Source organism: Atta colombica, unplaced genomic scaffold, assembly GCF_001594045.1.
Source record: "Atta colombica isolate Treedump-2 unplaced genomic scaffold, Acol1.0 scaffold12, whole genome shotgun sequence".
In the NCBI taxonomy this organism is placed as follows: Eukaryota; Metazoa; Arthropoda; class Insecta; order Hymenoptera; family Formicidae; genus Atta; species Atta colombica.
This window is the reverse complement of record NW_017259206.1, coordinates 5,304,076-5,316,516: the sequence shown is the minus strand read 5'-3', so window position 1 is coordinate 5,316,516 and position 12,441 is coordinate 5,304,076. Positions and strand designations below refer to the sequence as shown.

General features: G+C 34.1%; 1 protein-coding gene across 1 annotated transcript in view; it reads left to right on the top strand.

Annotated features, from left to right (window-relative positions):
• LOC108694236 overlaps positions 1 to 11,938 on the top strand; it is a 94,565-nt gene extending 82,627 nt beyond the window's left edge. The window contains exons 3-5 of the mRNA XM_018203600.1: positions 6,972 to 7,194; positions 10,000 to 10,206; positions 10,686 to 11,938. Coding sequence (XP_018059089.1) covers positions 6,972 to 7,194; positions 10,000 to 10,206; positions 10,686 to 11,512 — 1,257 coding nt within the window. The 3' untranslated portion in view covers positions 11,513 to 11,938. The remainder of the gene's footprint in view (positions 1 to 6,971; positions 7,195 to 9,999; positions 10,207 to 10,685) is intronic.
• The last annotated feature ends 503 nt before the right edge of the window (positions 11,939 to 12,441 follow it).

Here is a 12,441-nt window from a genome sequence, read left to right as displayed (position 1 = left end):
AATTATTATGTAGAGTTATGTAGATTAATATATCAATACATAATAAGTTTATTAAATTTATGTATGACTATATAAAAGAAACCAATCGTTTTATAAAATTATATATAATTATAATAGATTATACATAATTATGTACATTTGTATATAATTTTACTTATATGATTATGATTATGATAATTTTACTTATATGATGAGTTATATATGATTGTATATGAAAAAATTTTTGTCATACTGGGACACAATTAAAGCCTTTCAAACAACGAAAATTTTAATTTTTAATCTCGCCGAAACAAACGGTTCGTTATCGATTAGGCAAGACTACACGAAATGCCGTCAGATTACATGATAACGATTGGTCCAGATTGCGCGGGTGGTCGAGGGCAGATGGATAGTAGAAATACTCGTTCTATCTTTCTTTTACTGCGGCACTGGAATTTTCCCGCGCCGATTACGTTGTCATTTCGTTATCCATTGTACCTTTGGCAGGATGCGAGGAATTTTTTTTATCCTACTTCTTGTACCCTTTTTGCTTTGCGACTCTCGGAATTACGAATTTCGGCATTTAATACATTTGCATTTCATCCGCGCACGAATTTAGCAATGACATATAACTGGTCTCCTGCAGCTTTCTAGCAAGAGATACAGTGTAACACAGTGATTATTTTACTTTTGTTTAACATTGGCAAACACAACAAGGATGATTTACTCTGTAACATTGTATCTGTTATCTGTATCTCTTGCTGGAAAGCATCCGGAGTGTAGAAATTGAGAAATTTTTGAAAGTTATTTACTTAAAATATCTTCTAAGACTATAATGTGAATACTCAATAAATAGGAAATAAAAGTTCTAAATGGTCAAACTGGATCTTTAGTGCTTAAATAATTCAGTATAAATTTATATACTTATTATATCCAATCCTGCAAATTGCGCATCAAGTTTAATTTTCAGTTGTCTTGAAATGAAATCCTAATAGAGAAATCCTAATAGAATTAGAGTAATAATGTCACAAATTAAATTGACAAACAATTTAATAATATTGATACTTATAGATTATTCATATCTTGGAAAAATCTTAATAATCTGATAAACATCTTAAAACCTGTAAATAATTGCAAAAAATATTACCTCAACTGAGATTCGAATCTGAATCTTCTGTATTTCAAGCAGGTGTGCTTATTTATTTAATAGAAATATGTATATAATTATTTCTAAAACAAGAATGTTTCTTTTAAAAATTATCGAAAATTGTAATTATATACATATTATAAATATAATATGATATAATAACGAGCATATTTTATTATAGTTTATTTTATATATATATAAAACATATATGCAGCTAACACAATTGCATGTTGCATAATATAGCAATATTCTGCAATATTCGCCTGTTGCTTTTCTTCTTTTCAATTCTACTTTAAGTATGTCTTTGTTTAATACGTAGTTCGGAGTAGCTGAAACGAAGTTCCACGTCTTTGTAATCTTCAAGTGAATCAAACGTACTATGTAAAAGTATACAGTAAATGCCCTGTTTTCCACGAATTTCCAGTTTTCATATAGGAACTTCGAGAAAGATTCGAGAACTTTATTCGTGTTCACAGAACTTCAAAAAGATCCCGATTCAAGCTTGAAGCTTAAGATTTAAAAAAAATGAGATAAAAAGGAAATAAATTATGCAAAAATTCAGCAATAGAATCTCGTTAATAATTAGATAATATTCAAAAGAAACGGAGGGTGAGAAAGAGACGAATTGAAGTAATGAGAACAGATTAGAGATTGGCACAAAGTAGTTATAGAAGACTGAAACGAGGAGAAAGGGATGATAGGTACCGCATCTGTTTGGTTCGTACCATCAATGCAGATCGTCGGGTAGAAGAGAGAATTGGGTCAGTCGGCTTGGAGGGTACTTCAGGTGTAAGTACCTATCTTCCTACGTGGCGGGGCCACCCTATCCTCGTGCACTGCTCGAGAGGACTGCTGTAGCATTGAAGGTAAAGCGTATGACAAACTAATGGTCGCATTAAAGCAGAGACGTATGCTAATGCAACCGCAGTCTCAGTTCGTGTCATGCGAGAACTAATCTTAATTGAGTGAAAATTAAATAAATATATTTTATTGTCATTTGGAAAAAGAAAAAAATTATTGTATGTTTTATGTGTAAAAAATTATTGTAATTTATATTTAAATTTATTTTTAAACTGACTGATAGTCAGTTTCATAGAACTGAAACAGTCAGTTCATAGAAAAATATTACTGTATTATAAAATATAAAAGAATTTCTGAACGATTACTGATCATTAATGATTAAACTTTTTAAACTATATAGTGGAAAATTTGTGTTGAATTTAACACATTTTACGTGTTCTAAACAGTTATCCAAATCTTTAATTTATAATAACACAAAATGAATAAAAAAATTAATAAATTAAAATTGTAGAAAATAAAATTGACACAAGAATATAATGCTATATTGTGGAAACATATTTCTTCAGCAAAATTAACATTTATAATATGCTAAATTAATACGTATTTATTTTTTCCTTATTTATTCTAGAATTACATCTTAAAAACTATATTATTTTTATGTTATTTCATTTATTTACAAATTGTGTTATTTTAACAATGTTTAAAAAATGTTAAATATCAATTTAAAATATGTAAATAACACAATCAAGTTATGTTAAATTATTATATTCAGATATGTTATAATAAAAATTCAAAAATTTTGACGAGATTTTAACACAAGTGTAAGATACTTTTTATATTATGCATTTTCATATAGGCGATTTTAGAGAATATTAATACATTTCCGTGAACTGAAATTTTCATTATAATTTCAGTAATCACCGAATAATATTGTCGCCACTTTCTCCCCTCTTCTCCTCTGTATCGTCGTTTGCATTTCCGCATTTGTTGTCCCGGTTATTTCTCATGCCTTCCTACCAAGCCTTTCCCTTTGCCATTCCTCGTCGACATCGCCATTATGGCGAATTGGAGCGACGCGACAGAAAGGTCGGAAATGAATCTTCGCTATCACGAAAAATATTTCTTCTCCAGTCTTATTTGACTTCTCTGAAGGGTTTCGACGTTTGATTAGTTTGATTAATTTTTGTTAGCTAACTTATATTAGATATTTCTAATATTTTTGTGTGAATTGTACATTTTTCAAGCAATTTTACAATTTGCTTGAACTGGAAATTGTACATTTGTGGTCTTTTTTGTTTAATTATGTTGCTTATAATTTAACTTTGACAAAATAAAAAGAACTGACGTTCAGCAATTATAAGATCGTGTGAGATATAATATTTCTTGCATATTGCTCGTTGTAGAATATTTTCGTTCTAATAGTTCCAGCGAGTCAGAAATTCGTTACTCATTCAGCGCTCTTCACTCGAAAAAATTGCGTATTTCGATGATGCATCGTACATATGTGTGATACTCGATAAGGTCAATATCCATATCTCGTTGAATATCTCTCGAAAGTAATCGATATTCTTTTTTATATCGATTGCCCGAGGCTTTCGTGTTGAATTGATTTTTCTCGGTCAAATACAAGCACGAATGATGCCATTGCATAATTGGATCCACATTTTCCTCGCGAAGCAGGAATATCTGTTAATGAATTAAAGAAAAAAAGAACACAGCTCAGCTGAGAGCTTTTAACATTTTATTTTAAAGCAACTTTTGGAAGCGCAGACCTCTAAATACTGTCACTCCTTAAATGTATTTTAAGAGAAATATCTTTCAATGGATTTGCAACGAAGTAATCTCCATATAATCCAGCAACGAAAGAGTTGGAGACATCTGAATTATTTATACTTAGCTTTTAAGAGATGGTGTAGAGACCTTTGGGACTTGAGTCTCTAAGCTTTGATTAGCTTGAATGTCGTCACTTTTAAATATATCTTAAATAATATTTATTATGCGATGCAATAAATTGCGCATAAGCCAGCGGAGCGAAATATTTAAAAAGTTGGAAATATCTACATTATTTATAGCTCGCTTTAAGAGGATGCAAGACCCCTCGGGATACGAAACTCGAAAGCTATACTTCGGTTAGCCTATTTATAAATCCGACCCTCTATCCTAGCTTTGCTTATACTTTTGTTACAATACTGCTACTCTTTTATCTTCGGAATTCCCAGTGCGCAACGTTTTCCCAGCGGAAAGCGGCGACGCTTCAACCCTTGTCGCTTTTGATCTACTCCCCTTTTTCCAGTCGCGATCGCGAAATTATATTGCGAATTTAATAAACTCTGTTCAAGGACTACGCCAAAAGGTGGAGTCTATTGGGTGTTTCGAGAACGAATCATGTACCTCTTAATTATTATTTACATTCAGGCTCCCTGTGCGAGAAATTAATTGCGCCAATTGAAATGCGCTATTTGGTCCGTTCTCGCTCGGCAAAGGATTCATCCGGTGATTAATTGCTTACAGTCGGTTGAAAATCAAAAGGTTTCGATAAATGTCGGACTCGCGAGTTAAATTCGTGTCGAGGAGAGACGACAAATTTCGTTGCGGATCAAATTTTCTTTTCCTAGTATGCAGGATAGATCCATTAGAAACATGTCACACCTGTATATATCTCCCTCAGGGTTGGTTTAAAAGAAGAAGTTCAGAGTTGGATAACTTTGAAAGGTAGCGCGCATTATGCAAAGAAATTTTTTCGTCGGAACTATTTTATCATCCTTCATCCGAAAACAAGAATGTATCTGTTATTAATTCGCGTCCGTCTTTCCCTCGCGACAGAATTATATAATTATGGGTTACCATAAAAGTAGAAATCAAAGAAATCAGAGAATTTTACAAAATTTTTGGAAAATAAAAATTCTTCGCTTTAAAGAAATTTAATATGCAATCATGTAGTTTTAGAATATTATCAACTTAACAATTAAATGCAAACAATGTCAACAATGTTAATTTACATTGTTATATTAAATTGCTCTCTCAACAAAATATTTGACAGTTTCCAAATTAGGATGAAAATACAAAAAATTTCGAAATATTGAAAGCATTAAGGAAAGTCATGAAATTTTGTCTGGAAATTAGAGAAAAACTATGGAATTTTAGGATGAGGAATTTGTGACAATTCTTGTGATTAGAGCTAATACTTCACTTCTTTTCACATTCTCAAATTTCGAAGTATGTTTCAGTATATTTACCTCTGACTTTAGCCGTGTTTTGTAGGTATTCCAGGGACAACCTAGTGGTGAATAAAAGACCCGCACAGTCGGTATGTAATTATAGCATGCTTTCGGAAGGATGTGCACTTCATCGTGGTGTTCATATTTGAAGGTGGCTATGTGGGTCAGACACCGACATGCTTTATTCCGATTTCGTTAGCTGATCTCAAAGATCCTTGATATTTGACAAATAATCCTCGAAAAACGTGGCATGATCGTATAAAGCCGCCAGTCTGTCCCGCGGGAAGCAGCTAATTTTGATGGATATCTAGATCGACATCGACATCGACATCGATGCTGTGCCTTTTTCTTCTTCTTCCGCGGTGCCCTTTCGCCGTCAAGTTTCGTTTTATAAACGGATCTGACCTATCCAATGATCTCCTTGGGGACGTCAAACGTTGGAATCATCTCGCACGAGCTTTTACTCGAATTTCAAGCATATTCGATTTTCTATACAGCTCATAGTTTTTATTTCACCGTCTATTATGATAAATGCGAATGTATAAATTTGTTAGATCGATGATCTAGTAACAAAACTTATAGGCATTGTGATTCATTTTTTCGCAATGTTTTTTAAATCTTGTAAATTATAAAACGAATAAAATATACATTTATAAAAAAAAGTGTGTAAAATGATATAAGCAATATGTATAAAAATTACGTAATTTACAGTAAAAATATGTAAAATCATGCTATATCACACGTATTATATCTGCATTTTTATATTTATATATCAATAATGTAAATTAAGAGAAATTGTACGTAATTTGTTTGCAAATATAATACGTAAATATTTTTATAAACTTAACTTTAAATTTTTTTTATAAATTTACTTTTACAAATTATTTAATTACTATAAAAAAGATTTTATAATTCTCTTTACGTGTAATATACACTTTTAATATCGGATCCCAAAATTATATTATCCATTATAATTGCAATTTTTTACAATGTAGACTAGAAAATAGATAAAATATTTTTGTTTTGCAAGAATAATAAAAGAGATTTATTAACTGAATCAAATAGATCCATTTTAAAGCAAATGCAATTAGTATCTGAAAGAAATTATTATATTAATAATTATTTGCGTGTTTCAACATACAAATGCATTTTTAAGAAAATTATGTTTCTGACAAATGCAGGAAAGCTTCATGTTAGTAAGAAAATATATTAATTGAGAGTCTGGGAGGATTAAATTAATAATGTTCTTTACGTTGTTAATTTATCCATTTTCCACTTTCTTATTTTATAATATTCCTTTCTTTGTAATATATGTAATATATCTTTCGCTTGCGTTAATTACACCTTGAATAGCTTGAGAAGATTAATTGCATAAAAGCTCGTATTAAAAGTCTCAACTGAAAATACAAAATTTTTTGCTGAACTTTTTTTACAAGTCTGCATTTTTTCACACAAAATAATAATGAAGCTAGTATACAATTTTTACGAACAATTTATATTATTATTACACAGAGATGTGAACTCTTGCAACTTTAATTGTGTACGTCTAATTATCAAAGAATTCCTATTATCAGAAATGCGTATTGTTTATCGCCTTACGTTTAATGTCCTTTAATTATCATTTTGTTATACAGAAGTAATTAGACAAAGTTTTATAGACCTTCTGTAATAAGTTATTAAGCTTTAAATCTTAAGTCGTTTAATTTAATTTTATTTCGTTGTTGGAGATATACATTATCTCTCTCGTATCTCTGCGTGTATATAATTAAATTGTATATTGTAAAAAAAAAATTAACTCTAACGGTACATGATAATTCTGATTGCAGGAGGCGTATAGGAAATGGGTGTGCAGCTCCCTGGTGCCTTACTTTGCTCACAGGAGTCCGAAAGACATGAAAACCTTGGAAGGCAGCTGGACCGGCCCCAGATTAAGGCCCTGCCGATCCTTTTGCCAGACCGTGGAGCAACGTTGCCCCTACTTCCTTCCGGGCGATCGTGCCCCCGCATACCCCACACAATACGCCGGCGAACCCACTTTTCTTTGCAGAGGTAAAAAAAAGAGAGAAGAAAAGAGAAAAACAAGATATTCATAAAATAATCACATAAAATAAGATAATAAGATAAACACCACAATAAGATAATCACCAAAAAATGTCAAAATTAGTCGAAGTATTCATTCGATTTATTCATTTTTTTTCTTGTTTAATGAGTTATTTCGAAAAAGGGTACAAATGTTCAGTTGGCACCCTGTTTGCTTCGTAAGTTTGCAAAGAATGGTACGAGATACAAGCAACCAGTATCCACGCCACTATCAGTCCTTCCTCTTGTTCACGACGATGATGAACGTTCATTTGGCGTTCACGTCGTAGCGTTAAGACCGCAGCACAGAAATTTGCATGAAGATACGCATAAATGATCGCCGTGGTGGAACGCCCTGCATAAGCTCCACGAAACAATGCGGACGTTTATACCGGGAGTGGAGACGTTTCGTACTCGTGTAAATTATTATTGCCTTATTGCACCACGCGTCACGCTCGTAATACGATCAATGACATTTCAGGCTCGCACCGTAATTTTCTATAACAAATTTTCCATAATATGAATTCTTTCAATTTTTATTCATTGAACTGGCGCGTATCTGCATTTTTTGAACGGATTTTTTTTCGCACTGTGTTGTCCCCAATAGTACGATACCGGTCTCTCACTATCTGACATTTTATCATTCTGCCAGCATGACACTGTCAGTCCCGTTGACCCGGTAATCTTGACTCTTTACGCTCAGTGCTATGGATATTTCGATACAATTGTATTATAAATCACAAAACGAAAGAGACAAATTTGAAATGTATTTATTAAGAGATTTATTAACTCGATAATATATAACGGCATAATAGTTATTAAAACAATGAAACGATAATGAAAAGAATCGTTTCGCTGAAATATCAGAAAATTGAATTAGATACAGATCTAAAAATGAGCATTTTGTACCATTAAAATGAAATAATTATATAACACGTTAAAACTGGTGGCTAAAATTAAAACTTTTTGCAACATTGTCATCAACGCTTAAACGTTCTACATAATTATTTTGATGATCAAATAAAATTATTTTCAGATCTGTATCTAACCAATTTTTTAGATACTTCAGTAACCATTCTTTCTGTGAAGAGATAAATGTTTTAACATCACAAGAAGAACAATTTGGTTGAAGCATTTAAAGATTTAATTAAATATAGATTTGAAAATAATTTTATTAAACTGTCAAAATAATTATGTAAGACGCTCGAATTAGTTACTAGAATATCAAAACTTTTTGCAGCATTATTCATCATACTTAAATTTCTCTCTCTCTCTCTCTCTCTCTCTCTCTCTCTCTCTCTCTCTCTCTCTCTCTCTCTCTCTTTCTCTCTCTACTTATCTCTCTAATTATTTTAATAATCCTACAAAATTATTTTCAAATCCATATCTAGCTAAGATTTTCTAGCAGAATTTTTTTCATGAATAGGGAGTTTTTCCAATAACGTGAATCCAGATATGGTGAATGTTAAAGTCACGTTATTTTTTTCTTAATTAGTTGTTAAAAAGAAAATAACCTGATTTTAGCGTTCACCATATCTGAATAAACGATATTGCAAAAACTTCCCAATACTTCGCATCTTTTACCATAAAAATTGATTGTAATTTTATACGAGGTGCTCCACTTTCTATTTATATTACCGTACAGAGCGCAAAGGGTTAATATAACCAAAACACACACGGGCGAATGTTCTGAATCGTTGAATATCTCCTCGTTATTCTTTTTTTTTCATGCGTCAATACGAGAGTCGTAAACGGCGGAGGTGCACCACTGCGTTTGAGTATAAACTGCGTTAAATGGGACGCGTGCCGCGCGGTTATTGGAAGATTGGACGCTTTATCGGACATTTTTTTACATTCCTTTGCATCCGCGCCTATCAATACCCCAAGATTGCCCGATGTAATTCCAACCCGAATGCTGCAATCCAACCCTTCATTTTTTGTTGTCACATTTCTGTTACGATTGGTGAAAATATCTTTTACCTTTTCCCTTTTTGTCTTCTCTTTGTTTGTGTAAACCTTTGCGGCGCGACAGATTTATAATGGAATACAAAGATGGAATTTTAAGATAATAATTAATATGGGCAACTAGCACTTGATTAAAAGAGATAGAATTAAATACGAAACGTAGGTATGGAATCTAAAAAATATGTGGAGAGAAATACGGAATAAAATAAATTAGAAAATAAATTTAATTTATCAGACATTTATCCTGTTATTTGCGATGTTTGTCGTATAGAAAGAAGAAACTCTAATTGATAGATATGGTAGGTAAGTTGGCAACGTCCGTCGTCGATTCGCAATTCTTCGTAAAAGTCGATTGCCAATTAGTTGCGAACGAGAATCGTCCTTGGAAAGATCGATCTTGGATTAATTGATAATTGGCCTTTATAGAAAATCTGGCGAGTTGTCAGCGGCTGCGTGCCAACTAATCCGCTTTTAATCAACTAGATCCAGACTTCTTTGTGCAACAAAATCGCGTTGAAATAATAGGTATATGTATGCGCAGAGATCATTGCTTACTAAATTGTTTATGGAATCGAAACTCGTTTACAATGTTTTTAATCTGATATTCTGTAATATTCTGTAACATTTCACAAGCATTTTTCCTTCCTCTCCTCCGAAAGAAACTATCGAGAAATAATTACTATGATTTGTTGACTTTATTTGTGTGCCTCTTGCCATTTCTTTTTTCTGACAAATTCCTCTGGATGTGAAGAGAACGACCATCACATGCATCCATCCATACGAGGTCGTTGGAAAATGCAATGATTTCAGACCCGAACATCCCTGAGACCGGCGAGCAGGCCGCAAGAGCATTGCACAGCATCAATGACGATGAGTGTTGCTTCCACGTATGCTCCGAAGATACCAAAGAGGGTATCTGCACCAAATGCGAGGAGCCGTGGAAACATGGCAAGTTTCAGGATCCCGCGACGGCACCCCAGTGCGAGCCCCCAGTAAATCTTCAATCTGGTTCTACAGGTAAACGCGACGAAAACTCTGAAAATCGATTAAAACAATTGATAAATTGTCAAAATTTTGATAAAAAATTCATAAAAGTAAAAAATCTTTATTTAAAAATTTTTCATCTATAAATTTTTGTATAATACAGTATTTATTTGTAAATACGTAAATTATGTGGATTTTTAAGTTTGCGAATATATTTCTGAGAGATTTGTGAGGATTATTTCTCTCTGGATAAATACAGAGTGTAGACAAAAAAATTCGATTAAGAATTGTGTTTAGTAAATTATTATCCAAATATTATAGCAAGCTGATGTTATTTATCGTCAATTACTTGTAACAGTTTTGTTGAAGTACTTAAAAATTTATACTTAAAAATTTAACTAGATACTGAAGATAATTTTTGCTGAACTATCTGAATAAATTATGTTGGACGTTCAAGCATGATAAGCAGTGTTAAAAAATGTTGCCAAAGGTCGACATTGTTTTGACCGTAGGTCCGGGCTCGCAGCCGGGTCAACCGGAAACATCCACCGACGATCCGAACACCAGCACCATTCCTTCCTCGTCCAATACCACGGCATCTTCGACCACCGTCGGCCAAAAGGACACGGCATTCTGCGGTAGCGGCCGCATCGGTTCGATATCGAGCGCATCTTCGCTCGGTCGATCGAACCCATCGATTGTCCTTCAATTTTTCTGGCTTTGTTCAATTCTGATCACTCTCCCTGCGAACGCGTTGCAGTACAATATCCGTGTCCTGGAGTGTCCTTTTGGATTCCTTCGGTTAATCGGTTCCAGCCTACTCTTTTCGGGCACGTTTGTCCTATGGAGGGTCTTCAACGATGTTCGCGTTTCCTTTGATCCACACTCGACCGGGATCTATCGGTTTGCCGCCATACGTTGCCTCCTGTTCGTCCTCGGGATGCCCGGACGGGCGGTGATAAAGTGCCGTTGTCGCGGATGGTGGTGGTGGAGGTCCTGGAGGAGATCCAGCAGCCGGCACTTCCGCTGGAAATTCCTTCGTCGTTTTGGTGTCTCATCCCAGCGGTCCGTCTTGCGCGACGTGTCGATCGCTATCCTCGAGCTATTTCTCAAGTTTGCAGCAAAGTGTCGATGCCGCGATTGGTGGTGGCTGTGGCGTCGGTGGCGAAAGTACGGCTCGACAGGCGGGCAGTACACGAAGCTCATCCCTCGGAGAAAACGTCCAGTGATTTACAGGGCAGCACATCGACATCGCAGGAGAAGAAGAGATCTCTCCAGAGTTCTCAGGATAGACGTTGCAAGTTCAGCCAAATCGATCTCCAGGAAGGACCCGCCATAGGGTGGTCAGCTTCGCTTTCCTGAATACGCAGGATTGTATGGGTTTTCTTCTATCGCGGGATATTCGCGAAAGCTTGTCTTCACAGACACAGTGCCAGAGTTACTCGAGAAGCACCCAGACTCGATCGAAGCGAAACTCGATTGAGAACAAATCGACGTTGTGAAAACGTCGGATGAAATACGAGGAAGTATACGAAGGATCACACAGGGGATATCCCCGGGATATTACACGGGTAGAAAGAACACCAGCACTGCAAAGTAGTGAGGAAGTAGCAGAGTGCGAAAGGATCCAAGGATCAGGTGAAGGAACGGCGGGCCGGTCTCGTCGACGACTTTGGTTTCGCTAACTAGAGCAAAAGAGGAAGGAAAGGGAGAATCATAAAGAACAACTTCATCAACAACAAAAACAACAAGAATAACTGAGAACGGGGGAAACGTAATGTCTAGAGCTAATGATAATAATACAATAATAAAGAATAAAACAAAATAAAATAATAAATAATAAATAATAATATAGTTAACAATAATGATAATGATGAGAAATAATAATAAAGATTAAATAATGAAGTAAACGATATAAATATATAAATATATAAATATATTATATATATAAAGAGAAACGATTGAAGAGTAATGTTAAAGTACACGATAGAATGATAACGACACAATTATTATTATATATTAAATTACGTTACACACGATGCGAGTGAGAGAGTGAAGAAATGAGAGAAGAAAGAAAGAGAAAGAGTGAGTGTGAATGTGTATGAGTGTATGAGAAAGAATGATAAAAAAAGGAAGAAAAAGAAAATAGATGCAGAATCCAACAAAAGGAGATGTGTAGGCACACAAAAGAACACATACACATTAGGGTATAAGTCGTTAAACTTTAATGAAGCAACATTAAAGAAAGAAAAACCGTAGATAGGTAGT